At 32.3% G+C, this 24,276-nt stretch overlaps 1 protein-coding gene across 6 annotated transcripts in view; it reads left to right on the top strand.

The window, feature by feature from the left end:
• The window catches only part of LOC126768881 (uncharacterized), a 120,844-nt gene extending 96,951 nt beyond the window's left edge, over window positions 1–23,893 (top strand). Inside the window, exons 4-13 of one of the 6 annotated variants that reach the window (XM_050487273.1) lie at window positions 9,358–9,404; window positions 9,826–9,968; window positions 13,756–13,914; window positions 15,030–15,086; window positions 16,948–17,014; window positions 18,979–19,502; window positions 19,624–19,819; window positions 20,154–20,275; window positions 20,796–21,165; window positions 21,305–23,893. In XM_050487273.1, the coding sequence (XP_050343230.1) occupies window positions 9,358–9,404; window positions 9,826–9,968; window positions 13,756–13,914; window positions 15,030–15,086; window positions 16,948–17,014; window positions 18,979–19,502; window positions 19,624–19,819; window positions 20,154–20,275; window positions 20,796–21,165; window positions 21,305–21,765 (2,146 nt within the window). In that variant the 3' untranslated portion in view covers window positions 21,766–23,893. Of the gene's footprint in view, window positions 1–9,357; window positions 9,405–9,825; window positions 9,969–13,755; window positions 13,915–15,029; window positions 15,087–16,947; window positions 17,015–18,978; window positions 19,503–19,623; window positions 19,820–20,102; window positions 20,276–20,795; window positions 21,166–21,288 lie in introns of all 6 variants that reach the window. The other 5 variants (XM_050487272.1, XM_050487275.1, XM_050487274.1 and 2 more) reach the window with 5 other exon arrangements.
• The last annotated feature ends 383 nt before the right edge of the window (window positions 23,894–24,276 follow it).

Genomic DNA, 24,276 nt, shown 5'->3' with positions numbered 1-24,276 from the left:
AAAAACATATGATTTTGAGATTATAATATATGATATCAATTATTAACAACGTTGAGTAGGTACCTAAAGTATTTTTAATTTGTACATAGAAACAAATACCACTATACAGAAATGTACAAATCAATAGAACATCATATACCCTGTAGAATATCATAGTTTGCCTAATCTTTAAAGCTCCGCTTGAAATATTTAATGAAAAGTTAAAAACATCCTTATTTCATCTCACATAAGAATTTGAGTATTGTAACAATGTAATATATATATGCATATTATGGATTATTCCGATTGAACAGGTGTATTTGATAGATAAGCTTTTACGTGCATGTTTAAATTCTAATCTAAATTGAAATCGGACGTTCGATCGGCGACAGAGTCTAAGATAGAGAGTTATAGAGAGCTCGCCATTGAGATTGCGAAATGCTTTTATTGAAATTATTTTGCAAAATATATCTTTACGCAGTATTTTCTTTCATGCTATTTAAAAATAAAACCGCGTATAAATACAATTCGATCATTAACCATAAAAGAAAGTTCTGAAACAAATATGTTTTGTAAATTGAGTATTTACAAAGAATGCCCAATGTCTCTCCCGCTGAGCAAAGATTGTGCTGGGATATTTCATCTCGATGCTCCACTGCGGGTTGATGAATTTATATATTGTAAAATTACATTCAAAATATGCATATTATACGCTGTATCTGGGCCGATTGAGTCGATATTTTTTATTGAGTTGATTTTTTTTTTTTTTTATATTCGCCGGGAGGGCAAATGACTCTACTCCACCTGTTGGTAAGTGGTAGTAGAGTCCAAACGCGACGACGGCCAGTACAGACGGGAAAAACGTTCTGAACTAGCCGCCTTCGCCTTGCCGGCCCGCAAGATGCCTCTTCACGCCTCGTTTGAAGGAACCCGGGTTGTAAGAGGAGGGGAACACGTGAGCTGGTAAGGAATTCCATTTTTTGGAAGTGCGACAAAGAAAGGAGTTGCCAAATTTCTTTGTTCGCGATGGAATTGATGTCACAGTTAGGCGGTGACATCGAGAACCAGCTCGCGTGGACTTAAGAAGGAAGGGGGAAGCAGGAATTAGAGAGAATAATTCCTCAGAGCACTCGCCGTGATACAGTCGATAGAAAGCGCTCAGTGCTGCTATCTCACGACGCAATTGTAAAGGTTCAAGGGTGGTTGTGACCTTTACGTCGCCAATAATGCGTACGGCACGTCGCTGCAACCGGTCCAAGGCCTCAAGTAGGTACTTAGCGGAGCCATCCCAAAGGTGCGAGCAATATTCCACGCAAGACCGTACCTGTGTTTTGTACAGCAGGCACAGTTGTGTATATCTCGAAGTCCTGTTCCACTCATATTTAAATAAGAATTAGAAAACATTTATTCAGGACAAACAAACACTGCAAACATAAAGTTACAATATTATAAATAAATGGTAAAATCTTTATATTCAAAAAATTTATGTACATACACAAACACGCAACTGTGTACTGTACTGTCTGCAACCGTGATATGTCCTGAAAAGGTGTAGCATTCATCTTTAATTTAATGTTAGGTTCTAACCCAACTGACGAAAAACTTTACCCTTAAGAGCGGCATTAGGGTGGAAAATTAAGGGATTAATTATTTGGTTTGCGTGTGTAGTTAATTCATATCTTCGCCAATAGAATAACTGGTTTAATATTTATTATTTTTATCGAATATACAATTTTATTTTATAGCCAGGCAAAATAAGGCAAGGCTATAAACACTGACAAAAGTAACTAATAAGGCGTAGCAAATATTGAAATAAGTATACATACGGCACTAATAAATTTAATAAAACTAAACTTGAATTTTTATAATTATTTTAGATATATATTATATCGGCCGAGTTCGGTACAGTACAAAATTAATGGGTTTTTCTATCAATCATTTAGCCGAAGCAAGCCGTTAATTTGAAAGTGATAAGAGCTTAGACTCCTGTACCTCGGAGAGCGCGTAAAGCTACTGATACTGCGCCTAAACTCTCAGGTATTGTCGGAAAATAAGCCTTAGAGATTAGAAAGCGTATCTGTGTTTACGCATATACTAGTGCTAAATTTCACTAGTACTAATATGGAATACCTTTTTTACGTAAGTGTTACTAAGAAAACATATCTATATTATAAGTATTACAATGATATGTATTAAAAGATGCCGTGTGGCTTTAAAAACCGTTAATATATCTTGTTCTTTTCACGTGGTACAATAATAAACTCGTTTTAATTATCTCTTTGTAAGCAGTAAAATAAATTTAAATTAACGAACCAAGAAATTTCTTACGTTTCGAAGAAGCCGATTTCGCAGTCATTATGTTTTTGAAACTAAGCATAAATTATGTACCTATCTCATATTTGTTGATAAAGAGAATATATATATATATATATATATATATATATATATATATATATATATATATATATATTCTCTATTCTCTCTATTCTCAAATATATATACACACAATACATTAACCAATATTTGGCACGGCTTTGTGCACAGCCTTTTCACGCATTTTATTGCAATATGCCATAATTATATAATACGAGTATTACTATATTATTATATATAACTTGATATAAAAACTAAATTTCACCTATAAAGATCTTTATTCCAAGCAACCTGCTAGTGCGTTACAGCATAATTCTTATTATTATTTTTAACTGATAGTAATATAAAATCTAACCAAAATATTCATGGGTATTTTAAGAATTTTTTTCTGTATAGCATAAAAAAAATCTCATAGTGTTATCAGTCAAGTCAATTTTATGAAAGTACGTAACAAACATAAAATCACTCCAAAACAGCTAAATCAATCGCCACCAAACATTTTAGCAATTTCGCAATCGCCGAAATCGCCTTGTAACTTGTAAGTTGCTATATATGATATACATTTTACTAGTTTAACATTTGACAATCCATACGATCAATGCTCATATATTTGTTAGCAGGAAATCAGGTAACACGTTCGTTGTCACATTTCACCCACGCGCCCTTTGGCGACTTGTTTGATGCTAATTAGGTCTCCACTACAAGTTAGTCTGCCTAATGAATTACCTCGTAAAACCTACTCGATGGCGTGCCCAAGGCACGGCGTTTTGTATTATTTAATATAGATAACATGTAAATTGCTCTTTGCTAACAGCTATTTTATTTGTAAATTGAAGATGTTCTGACAGGTATTTTCAAAGCGGTCAATTGTATATATAGACTTAAACAAATTGCTGTACTCTGTCATTTGTTTTATTTTCCGCTCATTTGAATATAAGCAATTTAGGATTTTGACCTCTTTTTTTATAGAATAGGAAGGCGGACGAGCATATGGGCCACCTGATGGTAAGTGGTCACCAACGCCCATAGACATTGGCATTCTAAGAAATGTTAACCATCGCTTACATCACCAATGCGCCACCAACCTTGGGAACTAAGATGTTTTGTCCCTTGTACCTGTAATTACACTGGCTCACTCACCCTTCAAACCGGAACACAACAATACCAAATACTGCTACTGTTTTGCGGTAGAATATCTGATGAGTGAGTGGTACCTACCCAGACGAGCTTGCTCTTTGTATAGTCTTTAAAAAAATAGTAAAAATAACAAAGTACACTCTGCTTCATGGATTTAACTGAAGACCTCCTAAATAAATTAGAACGGCTGCAAAATATAGCCATAAGATTTATTTTTGGTCTGCGAAAGTTCGATCATGTCTCTGATTATCGGTCTCAGTTAAAGTGGCTGCCAATCAGACTACGAAGAAATCTACACGCCTTATCTCTTCTCTACTCTATTCTTTATATCGATCACACACCATCTTACCTTAAAGAACGCTTTAAATTTCTTGGTTGCGATAGCGCACACAACCTCCGTTCTTCGGATGATAATAAACTAGTTACCCCCTGCAGCCGGACACAAACCTACAGTAACTCTTTTACTGCAAAAACCATCAAACTTTGGAATGCACTACCTACAGATATTCGGCAGTCGAATTCATTGAGTATTTTTAAATACCGCTTGAAAAGCTATTATTTGTCCATTTCCAAGTAAGGTATGTATGTATGAAATAGTTTGTGGTTTATAATTTATCTATATTTAATTTTATACTCTATAATTATATATAATATGTTTATGCTAAATAATAATATATATATATTTGTATGTATGTATGTGTATGTATGTATGTATAATAATATATATATGTGTGGTTAGTGGGATGTAGATATGTGTAGTTTATTAAATATTTAGTATCACCTTTTTATATCTAAATGCACTTACCTGTTCTCTTACAAAATTCTCTCACCAAAGGTTGTCTGTTAGAGATCGCTATAAGCGATAAGACCGCCTTTGCGCACCATTTTTTTATTTTCTTTTTCTTTGATTGTTTCCTACTTCTTTCTCATTTTATGTATATGTTGTGCAAAAAGTGTTAAATAAATAAAAGTATTTAATAATTATTTCAGTAAATGTTTTGGCTTTATTGGTAAAGGTATTTAAATAGTAAATAATAAATATTAATAAAAGCGCAACACACTTTAAACATTTCTAGCTCCTGGCGAAAAATACTTTTATCTGAGTGGGCGTCGAACGTATATTGAACTCTGGAAAATAAACAGTAATATCAACAGTACTTCATCTCAACGATGTTCTCTTAAAGCGTATTGTGGGTGTCGTACAAGCTATAATATAATTTGTATAATAACAAAAACAAAATATTTTTATGCGTGGTTTTGTGGAACTACTATTGAAGTCTAAATTAAATATTTTCTATAGTATATTTGAATTAGCATTTAAAATTTTACTAAGTTAGTTTAAATTCTAGTTAATTGTCATGCGTATTATATTAAAAAACTTTTCCCTCCATCAAATTAATAAAATGGCGAAACCCTTCATCATTTTTATTATTACAAACCGTAGTCCTTTTTAATTTATAATAAGTATTTTTTTTGTGTGTTAATCTATGGGTATATTGTTTAGGCTTGACTACCTCCTTGGTTTAGCAGCTAGATGTAAAGCCGCTGACTCGGAGGTCCTGGGTTCCCAGGTCTCGAATGTTCCATGGAATCAGGTCAGGCCAAAAAAAAAATGTTATTGGGTTTTTCTGTCGAAAATTCTCAGTCGCAACCCGGAGTCCGGAAGTTGAAAGTGTGTACACTCCCGCTCCTCGGAAAGCACGTAAAGCCGTTGGTCCTGCGCCTGAACTCTTTCCAGTCGTGTCGGATTGCCGTCTCATCGGATTATGAGAGTTAGGGAATAGAGAGTGCACCTGTGTTTACGCACACACTTGTGCACTAAAATATGTCATGCGCAATTAGCTTTGTAGCTGAAATCTGTCTGGAGGTCATTGTTATTTTTGTTTAGGCTAGAAATTAATAGATTTGTTAAATAGATTTAAATAAATTATAATGTAGGTTTATGAGACACTATGTGAGAATATTGTGTTCGTTTGTTGCATATGAGCCAGTGTACAAAATATGTGTATTGATTCAACATATATTGTTATAGAGATGTATATTGTTAGTGTACTTAATAAATAAATATTGTAAACACAACATGATCCAATCATGCTAGATCAAAATGATTAAGAAATTTAATCCAAGTAATCAAAGGTTCTGGCACTTATCAAACTGAACATTTCTGTCGCTTTGTCAATTAACACAACTAGAATGCAACTAACAAGCTAGTTGAGATTGCAATTGAATAGTGAGAAACTAGAAGATATAAGATTTCCTACTTGCGACATTCAGTTTAGAAATCGCGTTGATAAAGATTAAAATAGTTTTCTGTATTTTTTTTAATTACTTACTAACAAATTGTGATGGTTTTATTTTATGATAATAAACCTGACTAAGGTTATTAATTTTTGCCAATGATAGTCATGTATTATTTATATAATAAACGTGAAAACACCAATAAGAATTTATATTTTTTAATTCAGTGTTTTGAAATAACGTTTACCAAAATTTGAAATATATCTATTTATTAAATTTATTCACGGAAATTAATCGCACATTACACAAAGTTTTTTTAATCGCACATTACACAAAGTTTGTGTAATGTGCGATTAACAAAATAATTATAAATATTCCAAAGTAAGAAAAGCTTATTATTTAATTGTAATATTATTAATTATAACAGAGATAGTTGGATAAAAACTACAAACACTAAATAGAGCACAATTATAAGATCCATAGTTTTATAAGACTATTTAAATTAATATTCTATTTATGAATATTTATGAATAAATAAAACCTTCGTACCTAAGCAAGCAAGCATATATATGTGGTCCCGCTGGTGTCCGTATAGGGTCACGGCGGCAAACCTCAAGAGAAGAGCCAACTGCACAGGACTTATTATAGTGCACAAGTGTGTGCGCAGACACAGATGCACTCTCTATTCATTATTCCGATGGGACGGCAAATTTGACATGGCCGGAAAGAGTTCAATTCATCTTTACTTGCTTTCCGAGGCACGATAGTGTACACTTACAATTGCCAGACTCAGACTGCTACTGATTTTTTTTTCAATAAAAATACCCAACAACTTTTCATGGGCCTGGGGTTTGATCCGAGGACCTAGAGATCTGCGGAATTATATCTAGCCACTAGACAAACGAGGCAGAAAATATGTAAAGTATTGACTTTACATATTTTCTGCCTCGTTTGTCAATTTCACGGACATATTTTTATTGTAATAACATCCAGTACCCAGATAATTATGGTACTATATTGATAGTACCATAATTATCTGGGTACTAATTGATACTAAAACTTTATTATTAAAACAACTCTGAATCAATTTAAGGGTGTATAAATGAAAACGTTATCTCATTTGCCATTAAGCGTGGCATCAACATGAAAGAGACCTAACTATCCGGAATTTATCTAAGTGCCTGCATAAATGCGCAATGCTTCGTTACGTTCATGTTGCTATCTGCTCCTCGTTGTTTAATTTGTTCATAGATTATAACAAGCTTTGTCACTCTTTACAAACAGTTCGATACAATTTGTAAGGGTTATATTTAAAACTAACGTAAATTAGAAATTGTAAATATGATTAGAGATAGTTAATGTTAACATTAACTGCATTTTTAACGTATTATTATAAACGTTTCTTAGGGGCTGTTTATTTAAATATTGATTTCTCCCTTTCTATCATTATTGATTTGAAATTCGAATGAAGAAGACAGTTTAACTAATAACCTGCTGAATAATGCTTATAAGTACGGTTCTATTGATCTCGGCTGTAGGTATTGGCATTCTTTACTCTGCCATTACAATAAACAAAAAATAAGAATATGATTGATGACTCTTAGTGACGTGTTATATATGAAAATCTCTTCTGAAAGTCTCTTTTAAAAGACTAATTTATTTCAATTTCACGGACATATTTTTATTGTAATAACATCGGTATTGTATTGGCATTAGTAAAACAAGTTTAACTTTGCACGCAATTGTGCGAGAGCTGTACACTGGCTGTGGTTAGATGGTGGTTAAATCGGGACCGGTTATAGTTCCTTGCTTGTTTTAAAAGCAATTACCCGGTCGACTATGTTAAAGAACCACGCTAACACGTTTCATATATGGGTGGGATAAAAATGTTACACGCAAGCGATATTTTACGATGAAAATTTTATTGTTTACATAAATATAAAGATAAAACAGATACCATGTTAAGTATATTTTTAAACTAAATAGTTGGCGTTGTTTATGGATTTAAAGTTAACTGATAGAAAAAAGTAACTACTGAGTTTCTTAACGGCTGATCTGGTGGTAGTTTTACATTTAATATAACCATTTTAAATGATTTAATAGGGTTTGTAAAAGCCAACATTTTAAGAAAGCACCGAATAAATTACCTTCATTTTATTGCAATTGAAACTTTACAATTTTAAATTAATCAAGAGCTGAAAACGTGTTTGGGAAGGCTGGCGTAGAAATGTAAACCACTGTTTCAAGTAATGTAAATAAGTTACTTCGAATCGTAATTATAATCTATACACCGTCATTGAAGAGAATAAAATTATTAGTTATTGTTTCAATTATATGTTATTGTTTATTATTTATATGTTATTTATAATATTGTCGGGTTGGTAGCGAATTTTTTAAATAGAGAAAATCAATATTCACTGTAATGTTTCATACTGGAAACCCGATAACGCTTGGCTTCATTTGTTGTCTCTATTTGTTATTCGATTTCATTCCTTTGATTTTGGATACTTTTATAAATGGATATATAATTCGAGTTTCCCCGAACAGAATAAATTATATACATTGCCTCATGATGTAACTTATAACAATGACAATTATCGTCGTTTTATTCAATAGTGTTCGCAGATTGACCGACGCAGGTTTTTATAAGTTTATTGACAGACTAGCCGACATAATTTTTCACGGGTGAACTATTTAGTATTTTCTATGTTTTTTTAAGTAATAGCGCTCGCCCTAGCATTACTAATAGGATAAGGTTTGAATCTCAAGTTAATATGTGTACATTAAATATGCTTTTATAAATAAAAACAAACACAGCATAATATATTTGAAATTTCCGAGAAGTGACTCATATTTATCGTTGTGTACACAATACTAATACACCTTATAACTCGCTTAAGTTATTCTGTTTATCTTTAAAAACCTCCAAAACTACAATTGAATTACTGTGTCGTTTATTTTTAAGACAATATATATATAACTAAAATATATAAAGCTATAACTGTCGTATGAAACATAAATATATTTTTTTTCTCTTAATTTTTAATGATTGATATATAAAACGTTATACTATTTTTTTAACTTGTAACTTAGTTACTGGCTAAACTTACTAGAAAATTTTTCAGTTTAAGTTGTGTACTTCGCTAATTATTTCAACAACCAGATGAACGTATCTACAAATATCTGTTTGTTAAGAAATAGCAATTTAAAGAGCAGAAGTTGGTGTCGATAAAGTTTGCCTCACTTTAACCACTTATTACATTAACCCTAATATTTAAAAATAAATACATAAAGTGTATATTTTTTGTTCATAAGTATATAATTTTCATTCACATAGATTTTCTTTTTTTTATTATTAAAAATATACATAAATCTTAAATTTTTTTAGTTATTTGGTGGTTTTTAGTAGATGATAATTTCATAAAAAATTACTTACGTTTATCTTTACCGGTGAATTAGTTTATTCGATTCCTTTTCTCCGTGAAGCATCCATATCAAGCAGCGAAAACTAAGGACAATTAATAACTTTTAGTGTAAAGCTCTAACAGACATGCGGTCAATATTATTCACTTATTGTTTAAACAGAGACTTAATTTTTAATAAAAAAATATAATTTCTCTTTTGTTACAGTTGCCTCAGTCCAAGATCTGCATATTTTTATGAGTTTCCTCCTAGCGGTAAGTAATGAAGAATATATTGTAATTATAAATAAAAAATATATTTGGTTGTTATCTCCGCAAAAAGTATGTAATATATTGCAATTTTATTTTGAAATGTACAACGAATTTTGAATATATCTGTATGATACCTGTTACTCCCTTAAATTACTTTGGAGAAATAGTATTTTTTAAGCATTTAAATGTAAATAGTGAAATAATAGTATATGCAAAATGCAAATAATAATAATTTATTGATGAAAAAACAAAGCCATATAAGTAGAAATATTTACAAAAAGAACTGTACAGCTTAATTAATAGTTGGTACTATGCTAATTATAATTAATACCAATAATACGGATTTGCTGACCTCCAAACTAGGAGTAATAGGAATATTTTTCGATTATAATAAAAATAAACAATAACGGGTTTTTATATTTAGACAATTGCCTTGGAACGGCGAAGAAGAAAGCAACAACGTTTTCAAGACTTTTGCGGGGATTAAAATCCCATAGAAAAGAAAAGCACGGCTCCTGTTCGCCAAAACATTCTCATAGTCCTCGACAAACACTGCCACCACAACGGGTAAGATTCAGGCCTGCTAATTCCAATATACATATGTATTAAAATAATGTGCTAATTATTAACTTACCAATATAACGTTAGCGCATGCTTAGGAAAATACTAGAGACCAGTCGTAACAATCATGGCTCTTGTTGCACTGGCATTAAAATTATAATTTGTATTCAAATTTTTAAGATAATTAAAAACATTTTTAAGGTCTTATCTGATCGAACATTAAATCAGGTAAACATTATTTCTGTCAGCTATAAAGTGTGAGTAATTATATTAAGATTAGGATAGCAAAGTATACACTTAATGTTGTGCATGGTTCACCCGAGAATATTGAGCATGCCCTGAAGTGTGTGGTCATAGACCTTAAAAGGGCTCTAAGGACGGAGCCTCCGTCGAGTGTGTTCAACGTGTGTTAGTTTTTAGTTTGATTACAATTTTAGATCGTATATCATGGTGTTAATATTTAGAATAATAGACTTAATGTATACTGTTTGTAATTTTTAAGCTGTGTATATAATTTAAATTGACCTGTAAGTTTTATGTAAATTTTGATAATTATTTATAAAAAAATAAGTTAGTTTATATTATTTCTCTTTAGATTATGGATTAAAGAATGTATAAACGGAGTAGTCATCTACATCCTCGTAGATGACTACACCGACACAACAAAGGTAGGACGGGAAGTACCTCAGTATCTTCAATGATGTAGCAGACAAAACACTCTCACAACGGCAATGTGTAACCGAATCTTAGCGAAAGTACGTAAGCTCAGCGTCTGCCTTCCTTTTTTTTCATACATTCCCTTTCCCCCATCCGCCATTATGTTGATCCGGCGCGACGCCGGTCCTTCTTTGACATGCACTCGGTGCAATTAGTATGACGCGTCGTGCAACCCATTTGTATGCAATACTAACATGACCAGTTTTTAGGCTGAAGGGGCATGCAGTTAGATAATAATTTTTCTAAGTGATAATTTTGAATACAAGAGTCTCTTCCGATATATTAAACCATCACATTTTTATTATCTGTCCTAACTATGTGAGATTTTTTTAGTATGTTACTATACATAATTAAGTATAATATAGCATTGGACAAGGCAGCTAAAAGTTCATCTGGTGATAAAATTTGTTTAATGCAGAGGTACATATGTATTTCTGTAAATACAGCTGCTATAAAATGTAGAAGCTATACAATTTATTGATGTTATATATGTAGTTAATTCTATTATCAGAGGTCGTAATGTATGTGATACTCGCACTTTACTACAGACAGAACTTCATGAACTTTCGTTGAATACGCAACTCATCCTAACCGAATTAAGTGCTGCATTTTTCCACGTCCACGTATATTTATTAATCTCCAGACGTTGGGGTACGTCACCGCATGCCGTTGAGAAATGACGGCTGCCAAAGTTAAGTCGGTTGAGCCAAGACGGCGCCTGAGTTATGGCCGTTTGTTGGGAGAAGGGATGAAGGCCATTAGGGCGCGAGCATAATCCTTATCGGGCAAGTTGCACTTAGGATTAGCCCTGTCAGAAGTTGCTTTTTTCGACTGTTCGAGGGGCTTTGTCCAGCTGTGATTAGAGAATTAAAGGAATACTTTATAGATCGCCAAACGATTTTTCTTGCAGGGATTATAACGTGCTCTGTATTTGAGAAATATTTACATTTTCTCTTGTTCGGCGTGTAAGCCTTGACACCAAATCTCACTAATTGCTATTTGATATACACACATATTATCCCTATACACTGCACCATATTGTAAAACTAGTGAAAGTATAGATTATAGTCTTGTAAATTATAAACCTATGACTTACATAAAATAACTGGATACTAGCATATTTTATGCACTTCTTAAAAGCCTTCATTTATTTCAACTAATTAAGTTTTTAAATTTTCTTTATTATTTCGCATATTACAAATAATGTAGTTTAACGATTATGCGTTTATCGGCACGTATTGTGGCTTCTGCCGTCGTATATATTCTATATACATATGTCACAAGTTATATTGTATCATGCTGCTGTAATATTTTTGAGCTGTTACAATCAGATTGTTTTGTGTCTTAGATAACTTAGATATTTATTAAATAACAATATTTTATTCGATCTATTAATAATAATTATTAAACAATAATAATGATTAATAAGATCGTATGTTGTTGATATGTATGTATAACATACAATGTTATACATACATATTGTTATCGAATAAATTCGCACATAAATGAAAACATATTAGTTTTTTGATAATACGTTTGATGTATATTCATGCAAATAAAATTATGTTAAACTTTAAATTTTCAAATAATACACTACACAACAAAGGATATCTTGACAAAGTGAAGCCTTTAAAGTTGCGCAACTACAAAACTTATTCCTCGGGGCGCATTTATCACGTTTACTGTGGTAATATTTTCATAGCTATGCTTCTGACATAGATTACTTTCTTTGTACGTTGGCTACGTGAGTTTATTGTATTTAGGTTTGTTTTATGTTGATATTAAAACTTGCTGTAATTTAATTGTAGCCAGGTCAAGTAAGGCACATGCAATTAAAATGTTATATTATGAACCGTAATTGAAATTAAAATAATTTCTCTATCGGATGTTGTTACAAAAAAATAAATTTATTAAGAATAAGCCATGAAACACATTAAAATAATTTTAGCCCTTCAATATGCAAATATAAGTAATTTAACAAGTAAATTCGATTAGCTCATAAAAAATAATATTAAACAGTCACTTCATTAATAATCATTAATCATTCTCACTTAACTAAAAACTCCAAGGATATGCATCACAACGATGTTTTATAGGCACGAACCGATTAATCATAAGTCATACAAAGCTCGCCCATTAACTTCGCACTTGATAAGAGAATAATGTGAATAGACGACAAAGAACATTTCTATAATACGAAGCCGGAACCTTACTCGGACTGTTCAAAATTTATAGCCCTATCACTTTCACATATATTGTCATTACAACCGTACCATTGTGGACGTGCTCATTTTGATTTCGGATTTTTGGTGTTATAATATATTATACTTAAAATGTTAATTATTCAAACCGACTTATTTAATTATTTTGTAGAGGTGATATATATCTGCCAATCGCTAATAGACAGGCCATTTAAAGTATCATAAATTCAACTAACCATTTTAAAACTCCTCCGCGAAATGTTAAATATTAATATTATGACATGTGTGTTCCACCCACGCAAACTGAAATTGTAAAATAGTAGCATTTAAGTAGAACTAAAATTTATACGTCTTAGCGTATTATAATAGATTGCTTTATTGTTAATTTATGTTTAAGGTAATGTAGATTAATATATTTTACAGGGAATTAACAAAGACACAATTACTAATTCGACACAATAATTTATCAACAAGAGCCGTGAAGGCGTGATTTGTGAAAATCGTACTAAGAAAAATGCCTATCACAGTATTGATTAATGACTCAAAATAATTTAGCTATATAAAGTTAAAAGGTGATTTTGCTGAATTTATTTTAAAAAACTGAAGGCTCTTCGAACATTTTAAAGAGTTGTAATTATATGAAGAAGTATTTAGTAAGTAGGGTTTGTGTGGTGGTCCAATAACAGATTTACTTAGCGTAGTTACAATCAAATGGTAACCTTTGTGTGATAATATCGTTTGAAAATAGATGTTTATATAAACTTTTCCTGCAATAGGATAGAATTGGTGATATTTAGAAAATTATTTGTGACGTCATGAACTACGGGATGTTTCCCGTAGAGGAGTGGTGTGATAATATTTAAACTTTCCTCCAGGTTGACACTCCGGACAGCGTGCTCCAAAGTGGCTTGGGTTTAGGCCCTGGACCTGATACAGCTCTGAGGTCCATGGTTGACCCAAGAGACTATGACCGCCTCCGCTTCTTTCAAATGAGTGCCGCCCAACCAAACACCTTCGAAGAAACTATACATAGGGTGAGCCAGCGTTTTCCTGCAATGAACTGCATTTGAGAGAATCTGTTTCGGTTGTATACATATAACAATTTTGGTGGTAATGTTAATACATTATAAAAAGCGCTTAATACGACTTTATCTTTGCAATTTTGATAAATTTCATTTATTGTACTTAGTCACTGACGGTAACTTATATTAGTAATTCAGGAAAACCACAGAACACACAATTCGGATGTTACAAAAACATACAACAGATATGCAGTATCTCTCAAACGATCAGCGCAGGAAAACTTTCTGTTACACTCTGGATGGCAAAACGTCTAAAATGTTTACGGGATTGTCAAAATTTTCATAAAACACGTCCACTTCAATTAACTTCAGATCGGGTACATCCCGGTTCTATCACTATTCATTAAATATTAAAAGTTTTATGAATTCAATGTAACAAATTTTCGAAGTTTAACACTGTCGGAATGCAAACTGTAATTTTACTTATAAATAACAATACAAATAATTTGCCAACAGAGTCGTAATAGAATTCAAAATTCAAAATTTCTCATTGCCTACATTGTTTTGGTTATATTTGGTATGCTCAAAGAACAGGAGGTGGATCTATATAGAACACATACTTAATTTGCCTATTATATCTTCAATTTCATTTATATGTTTAACTACTATAGTTATAAGTGTTTTGTTAAATAACATTGTGGCAGCACGCATTGCACTTGTTTGTAGAATTCGGAATGCACGAATTTGCACGAGCAATTTTTCGAGGCGCATGTCAGCATGTTTGTTTTATTTTTTTATTTTGTATTCGTTATGAAGTGTTGATTTTTTTTTCTATAATTAGATATTGTTATGAACATTGGATTATTTAGTTTGATCGTATTGTATTTGTATAAATTATATTTAAGTAAATATTCTTGAGGGTAGAAATATATAGTGTGTTTTTATTTTACGTGTTTTGTTTTTAATTATACACCACTTATTGTTACTTTATCTTTTTGCGTTATCAATTATAGTTCTCTAAATTCACACTTAACTAATTATAATTTTAGTCACCTCGCAATAAAACTCGACTATTTTAGATTAAATAATTTATATCGGTTTGATTAATGAGTTTGTGGTTGTTACAGTTAAAAGTGCAAGAAGCTATGAAGAAAAAAGATAAATTAGCGAGGGAACAGGAAGAGGTAATTCTTATTTTAAAATTTATAAAAATATATAAAAGACCGTGTTTGTTATCACAACAATAGTTATATTGTTTATGTTATTGGTTCTTGTGAGTCACCTTTCATTCCGGTGAATGAAATATATTCCGGTATATGGTATATAGATAGCACCTTAAAACATTCAATTTAGTGTAAAACAGCCTCTAATCGTTGGACAGGGTTGGGTGTATAAGCTGAGCCTTCAGCTAATCATGCCCTAATCTCGAGCTAAGTCTATTAGCGGCAGTTGTATCGCTTCTCAACGAAACTTTGGAAGCCCTTCACCGAGAACGTTTCGCCCGTAAATCAACTGCTCCTAAATACGAGTATCAAATAAGTCTATAACTCTGAAAATAAGAAACCTTAGTGTTGCGCAATAAAAGTCATATTTGAATAACTCGGTTATATTTGAAATGAAAATGAGACGATGATGACGTCTCTGAAGTCGATCATTGAAATTTTACAGCGGTAATAAATATTTTTTTCCTTGGAGAAGATAAAGTTCAACCTTTGAGTAAAAGAGAAGTAAATAGTAGTATTTCTTGGAAAATTCTAAAATAAATTCACACTCATTAGCGTCATAAATATCTTCTATTTTTTATAAGTGGAAACAAAAATCTTTTAAATTTTTTATGTATTTCGTTTTCAGTCTCAATATCTTAATTGTGTTTATAATTATTTAAATGGTGTTTATAGGTCTATAATTTTTCGATATTGGCAAAGACTTGTTTATAAAAGCAGGTTCATAAACAAATTCATTGTGTAATTACCAAATCCCATTCTGTTCCGATGTAAAAACTCATTTGCTGGAGACTCGCAAATCCCCCATTTGCTTGGCGTGTTGGCTCTGTAACAAAACGTGCATAAATTAACTTAACGTTCAATACTTTTCTACTTACGTTAAAGTGGTCGTTTTATTACAGCCTCTGAATATTTATAGCGTGTTCACGAATACCTGGGCAAAAGCACTTGAAATATATTTTTATTGTAAATTCACCACTTGTCCATATTGTTCTACACTTACTTGCTTTTTAGCTTATTCTATTAATAAGCTTGCAAACTGTGTAGTTCAGTTGCTTTAAGGCCGTAAATTCCGAAGACTTGGGCTGACTCAAATCCTACAGCGGCACATTAAAAATTTTATTTGGTTGTTCTGTCGGGAAATTTTCAGTAACATAGAGTCTGAATATTGGCAGTAACTCCACAGAAAGTAACGTAATGCCATTGCCCCTGAATATTTTACGGTCGCGTCAGTTTGCATTTTTATGGGATATATTTCGATGGCATCAATGTTTGAGCACACATCCGTCCGCCGAAAGGCTGCCATGGTCGAAATCGGTCAAGAGGACACTATACTTGTAAAACTTATTGTTTAAAAATACTCAATAAGTTTAGATGCTTTTCAAAAACCATTTTAATAAAAAAAAAAGAACGTGTCAGAATTCATACTCTAATTATAAATTCTCACAAATAAACGTAATGATCATTAATCCTACGACGTTCAGTGATTATGCAAATACGATACCTTATAGCTTAAAATTATAACGTCATTATCGAGGAATTTTACGTAGCACAGCTTCGCAAATTATAATAATCGATTAAGGATAAATGTTTCTTAGTCAAAATTACATCGATATTTTGAGGAGTTTCGTCTCTACTACAGAGAATAAAAAACCTTTATTGGTGATATTAAAATAATTTAGCAAAGAAACAAAAATAAATATTTAAACCAAATACACGTTTGCTTGTTATATTTTATAACTCTACCTTATTGTTATTTATATAATAGTAGAGTTTTCTTAAAACTTAATTCATCAAGCTACATCTAAGGTAATTTTTACAGATATTACGAGACATTAGACACGGCCTTATGAACATGGGACGAGAGGGGGTTCGTGGACCTTTTGGCGGTAAGTTATTTTTGTATCGACATACGATAAGCTTTATTGAATAGATTTTAATAACTTGACTCATCCTTAAAAAGAATTTCTTTTGTATGTTTCGTGAATTTTCTTTTGCGTCTATTCAATAACGCTTATATGTATTTGTTTAAGTGTTATAGTTTAAACCGAAATTATATAATATTGATAAAAAATAAACCTGTGAAAATAATATGTTCAATTCATGTACAGTAGTTGTTAGATTTATAACCATTTACCGTATAAGTCAAATACTTAATCGTTTAATGTTTTAACATTACACAGATAATAATAATAATGTCCTCCAGACCAATTTCGGTCACGGCGACCAATCTCGAGAGTAATTAACTAACAATGCAGGAGATATTATAGTGCACAAGTGTGTGTACAAACACAGGTGCACTTTCTATTTCTTAACTCTCATAATCCGATGGGATGGCAATCCGACACGACTGGAAAGAGTTCATGCTCAGGACCAACGGCTTTACGTGCTTTCCGAGGCAAAACACTTCCAACTTCCAGACTCGGGCTGCTACTGAGAATTTTCTGCCAGAAAAACCCAATAACTTTTATTGGCCTGACCTGGGAATTGAACCCAGGACCTCCGAGTCTGCGGCCTTACACCAGACCAACGAGGCAGTCACACAGATAATATTATTAATAATATCCTGGGACATTATTCACACACGGCCATCTGATCGCAAATTAAGCAGAGCTTGTGCAATGGAAACCAGACAACTGATATACTACATATACTACTTTTCTATTGTAAATACATACTTATATAGATAATAACACCCAGACTCAGGACAAACAGACATGTTCATGCACACAAATGTCTGTCCTGGGTGGGAATCGAACCCACAACCTTCAGCGTGAAAGGCAAGTATCTACCAACCACGCCAACTGGCTCGTCAATATTAAATCTTTACATCATAAATAAATAATAAAAATATAAAATTTCCATATGGATTCGTCGAAAGTATCACATGTATCGATTATATTCAGTAATTGGACCTATTTTTCGATGAAATTTATTTGTTGTCTTTTCAAATGAAACGTTATTATTGGTTTAATTAATTAATTTGTAAAGTCATACTTTTGTTAATAGTAGAGTTATTGTATATAGCGTAAAAAATACTCATTATCAACATTAGAATCACTCATATACACATAAATCATTATTCATTTCATTAGACATGGCAATATTGATTTCTAACCACTACTGTACGGTAACTGTACTCGTATCCGGTCATCTTGCAATGTTTTGACTTATAATTATTTTTAAATTGTTTTATTTTTATTTGTTTTTATTTCAGATTGCTCTTATAGTTTAATTATCTTTGCTTTGCTATTCAGTTATCAACAATAACTTTAAAAATAATAGACAAAGTCAAAATATTCAAGCCTCTATAAGGAAATTATTATTTATGAAGCATGTTGCTTGCACGATGTTTTTTGATATTTAATTTATTGGTCATCGTTGCGGAATGCTTATTATTGATTAATGTTTATTGATTTATCGTCCGGCATCATTCCTTCGGTTTGCTTTCGATGTGCATTTTCCATCAATCATGTCTTAATTTCAATGCAAATAAGTTATTAAAGATCTTTGACTCAGAAGACAACTCGTATCTTTAATACAAGTGTTTGCTAAATAATTATGTGTTGCATAAAGTAAAAAAAAAAATGATAGTGAGTTCATCTTCATTCATCAAGAAATGTATTTAATTTGCGACAAAGTGCTGTATGCATGTTGTTTTTGAATATTTTGCATCAACCACGCACGGCTTTCCGATGTTCGTAAACAGCTTATTCGCAGTGTTGTCAGTGAAAGCGCCACTTTGTAACAGGGATTAACCGGTAAACTTTTTTCGACTTTATGTTAGCACGTATGATTTTATTTGCACTTAAAAAACTGCGCCATTCAAGCCTAATTGAAGACTCGTTTACAGACGACACATATATGTATGATGATGAAGCCAGAGGGCTCTCCGGAAGGGGGCACTGGTATGATGAACCACCGTACGAGAGTGATCCTGAAGATTTCCTTATGGGAAGTGGAGCGCCAGCAGCTTCGTTTCAAAATGGACGCGTGTGTTTTACATTAAATCTGAGAAACGAGCCAAGAAGTGAAGGAGTTATATCTCTTAGAACCGCAGGCGATATAAGTTTAGCGAGAGCCCCACGAAGGGGATTAATAATACCGCAAAGCGGCCCCTACCCAACCACTGTGATACCATTGAGAACAGCGAGAGATAGGGAAAGCGGGGATTACGCTACATCTGATATCCAATCTATAGGCTCGCGGTTGTCTGGTATATCGCTAGAATCAAGTCGATCCGAACGGGACTATAGAAGAGGTTATAGGCAAATGTCGAGCTATCGGATAGGAATTGACCCCTTATCTCCGGCGTCATCAGATTACGAAGATCAAGAAAGTGAAACAGATTCACAACATATAGCAACTGTACATAAGGTAATATATGAGTTGCATTAATAAACAAAGTGTCTGGCATAATTAAATAAATTATATCAAAACAAAACTATATTGCATTTGATTTATCTACCCGCTTAATGCGTTTTATCAACTATTCCAGTCAGCGGAAGAATGTGAGGGAGTGTCAAGCTTAGCAGGCAAAGTAAGAGGTCTGCGACAAGATGTCCAAAGAAAGATATCAAGATTAAGACAAGAAAGAGGGCCAGATGTACCCTCCGATTGTCGAACAAGTGGCGATCAAGCATTCCCCTGTTCTAATAGTTCTTTCGAAAGTCTTCCCAGCGGCTCAGGCAGTAGTGAGTGGATTTATTAAGTTTTTGTCTGTGTAATATAAAAATATTTGTAAATAAGTTTGTCTTTCCTTTCTATGTACCATAACGCCCATTATTTATGTTACCGATCACGTGTATATATTTTCCCAGCACCTAATATTGAATTTCCTACTAATAAATAATGTAAAAAATAACAGCGAGTAATAGCAGTGTAAATGTGTGACAACAGGTATTTCAATTTCATGAGATTTTTGGCTGAAAATGGCATGTTTTTTAGACCTTTAAGCAAAATTATATTTATGTACAGGCACCCAGGCATTGGTTCGTGCTGGTAGTAATCATTCGTCTCTCTCGGCAGAAGAAAACATAGAATTAAGTCCAGCGGGGCGGAGTCTACTTGTACCGCAAATGCTGTGTCGCGCTCGAGCACTCGTGGATTACGTCCCCAACATTTATGAAAAAGATGCCTTAAGATACAAGGTAACGTTTTCATCTGTTTTAAGTGTATATTAAATATCAAATATATAAAGTCATATATACATATTAATATCCGTCCATATAATGAAAGTTAATGCAATTTATGTTTTTTGTTTAAAAGGGATAGTAAAAGTCTAGGCTAAGGGCTTAGAGCTTACTTCACTGCGCTGCCCCTATGCGCGTTGGTCGACTTGTGGAATTTTATCCGACACATGCCGGTTCCCATCATGTCTTTCTTCACATCTGAGCTCGAGATGAATAATTATAAATACAATTGAAGCACATGAAAATTCAGTAGTGTTTGCTCGAATTTGAATCGGCAATCATTCCTTAGGATTTATTTACTCTAGCGACTAACCTCTTGTTTTTATATAGAATTTATAATTGGTGAATTAAACTATTTGTGTATTACTTATATGTTTAAGTTAAAACACGTTATTAATGTTCATTAAGCTGTACATATCACACGTAATTACATATTTGTATACTCCCAATATAATTTATAGAAAATTATTGTTAACAGAAAGGAGATATAATAGAAGTAATCAACATGAACGCATCCGGTATCTGGCGTGGCGTATTAAATAACAAAGTGGGAAATTTCAAGTTTGCTAATGTCGAAGTACTCTCTGAAAGAGATACAATTAGATCAAGATCATCAAAGTGGTGTAAAAGCCGCGAAAGACTTTGGGAAACTAGGCCAAGAACTGTGGAAGAACTGTTACGAAGAATAGATTTGCCAGAATATATGGTTGCTTTTTCAAGAAATGGATATGAAGACATCGAGCTTTTCAAAGAAATTGAACCATCTGATTTAGACTATTTGGGGATTATGACACCCGATCATCGTACACGCATCCTCGCCGCTGTGCAACTGCTGCACCAGCTTGAATGTAAGTTATAGTAAATTCAATTTTCTTTATAGATCAATACATAAATATACATTTAATTTAAAAAAATTAACTATACGATCTCTTAGTATAACTCAAAATGTAACTTATTAATAAATAAAGTAGTGTAAACTATCTCTAGGTGGCGAAGGTGAAGGTGAGGGCGAGGGAGGTGGCTCTAGTTCAGAAGGAGGAGATTCACCATTTGGACGACGTCAATTTCCTCGTGATTCTGGCTGTTACGAAGCCGGAGTAGGCGTCGGCGGAGTACGCGTGCGTACATCGCCACTTGTTCATAGAACCGACGAGCCATCTCATAGGCCACCAGAACCGGCACCTCAGGCAAAACGCTCTATTCGCCGTCGACAACCCGATGATGCTGAATGTGACAGAATTGAACGGTATCCTGGGACTATTGGAGAAAAGGCGAACGTTCGCAGTGGAGGTCTACCAGGAGGTGCGAGAGATGACACTTGCGAGTCCGACCATAAATTGAATGTTGTAAAATTTGTAGCTGGAGGAGAACCATGCGCTTCAGAAAAGAGTAGTGATTCAGGTGTTAGTAGTTCTTCTTTAAGCTCAGCCCATCCTCATCGTGCCTGAGCGAGGGCCGCCGCGCCTGCGCTGGTCTAGACACTGGCGCGGGCGCGAGCGCCGCATGCGCCGTAGTCCGCATCACCTACTACCTCGGAGCAGCCCGCTTAAAATGAAGCTTAGCTTTGAAGCGGTGCAAGCGAGATAGTATTTGAAATTATTTGGATGAGTATTTAAAAAAAACAAAAAAAAATTACATTTAAAAAAATGTTTTTACATTAATTTAAATTTCATAGACTTACAATTTTTTGTAAGGTCTTACAGTTTAGTAAACATTTTACAATATGACTGCCAATTGAATTATTTATCCCTTTTATGCGGCTCTTCAATGTTGCCAGAATAAGATAAATGTATGAAATATTTCAATTAGAGATTTTAGAGAATAGTTAAGGTATTATTTGCCAATATAAATGGTAAAACTCCAATAGATGTCCTAAACGCTAATGACATTTATACTTTTAGAAATAAGACTGATGTTAATATCTGATCAGCTTTATTTATTTCTTTTAAATCCAATTAAACTACTTACTACTAGTTCGTAAAGATTTTCGTATAGATCATTCTTATATTGAAATAAAAAACGTCATCCTCTTTTGCATGACTATCAATCGGCTGAAATATGTAAATGAATAATAACCTGCATTTGAATAATTTTTATTCAAATTTATAATTATTACTTAAAAGTTTATAAATATCTTCATTCATTAACTTCAAATGTAATAAAATCGCCTTTATAGAAGCATTCGTCCTCCAGCACTCTCTCATAAAAGCTCTACAAAAAAAACTAGTCCTCCAAGTCGTAATTTTATATGATGTTTTTCTTTTTTTTTTCTTACTAAAGCTTTTTTGACAACTTTTTTACAATTATTAAAGCATATCATGGTGAAGCCAATTTATATTATAGTTTTACTTGCTAGTTACAAAGTATTTATTATCTGTTCAAATGAACAAGAACTCGGTGATTGCTCATATCGGTACATTTCAGTTTCGATTATGTTTTCATTTTATTTCCACCCAAGTCAACGCTTATACGAGTATATTATTGTGAGATTTATATGACGGGATTTTTTTCTCTGTCATATGTAAATAGACTAAAGTTTTGTCATGTCCTTATACATATGAACAGAGCGTAAATGTAAACATTACATTTAATTATTGTATTTTATAAGTGTCGGCACTAAGCCACTTTATGGTGAATTTTTAAGCGTTTAAAGCGCAATTTCATAGCAATAATTGTATATAAACATAGATAGGTTAATTATTATATGTTGAAAATATGTGTAACTTTTTAAGAGAGCTTTATGCGGTCTGCCGCATGTACATACATTGTTAGTGTGTAGGTGACATTATTAATTATACGTGAAATTTTAAATTTCACTAGACATTCAATTTTAATATAAAAGTGAACTCCTAATATTTCGTATTTTATTAGACAAATGTATCAATTCCTCCATCAATATTTATTATAAGGAGCTTGCAAAAAAACATTTAAAAAAAATTATTTAACTACCACAATGTAACAGAAGCTGTCCGTGTTTCACTTTAAAGATAACATTTTGTCCTCAGACGACTTAATCAATAGTTAATAAAATACTTAAAACATTTAGCAAAATTTTCGAAGATTTTAAATCAATTTCATGTATCTTGTTTCTCATTACTTGTTACATAAATGCATCTTTCGGTGTTCACTTTTGTAAATTTTGTAAAAAAATTAAAACAATTTTCGATTACGACCGGAAACTAGTCCGAATATAAAATGTACATAGTTAATGTTTGTTACCTGTATATTGTAGATAGAATATTATTCTTTTGACAATTATTGTATATTTAGTGTTTCATCCTTTATTAAAAAATAATGTTAAATCTATTATTTATAGTGAAATTATGTTTAAAACGCTCAGGTAGAATGTTAAAATATCCGATGAATTTGTAAGTTTGTTTTACAGTTATAAGAAAGTGGTTACGATACTTAATTTGTAAAATACATACATTTTAATTTTTATAACTTTCTACCATACCTTGCAGGAACTGTTCTTTTTGTAGCCATATTTATATTTTTTTTAAACTGACTAATATGTGTAAGTTTCCCAATTTACAAACGTGGATTATGAATAAATAAATCCAAAATTACTGTGTCCATGTAGTTTTATTCTTTAAATACATTTATAATTATATACATAATTTAAAATCACATATAAATTTATTTTAAAATAAGCATTTCTTTTTAATGTAGTTTTTTATAATATACATAAATCATAACTTATAAATAAATAATAATTCAATACACAAAGGCAATATTAAAAATAAATGAATTATATTAAAATTTATTACTTACTTCAAATTGTGTTACATTACAATTTAGGCGATGAGGCTATTTATACTGATACCACATATTTGCATCGAATTAAACGACTTGTACATCAGCAATCTCATATAATGTTTATTTCATATTAGAGAATTAATAAGACGATTTAACTCATTACTAATTTCAAGTTTCCAAGTCACCGCCTTCAAAAATAA

This window comes from Nymphalis io, chromosome 6 (genome assembly GCF_905147045.1).
Source record: "Nymphalis io chromosome 6, ilAglIoxx1.1, whole genome shotgun sequence".
In the NCBI taxonomy this organism is placed as follows: domain Eukaryota; kingdom Metazoa; phylum Arthropoda; class Insecta; order Lepidoptera; family Nymphalidae; genus Nymphalis; species Nymphalis io.
The sequence above is the reverse complement of the archived record's forward strand: the minus strand, read 5'-3'. Positions and strand labels throughout refer to the sequence as shown.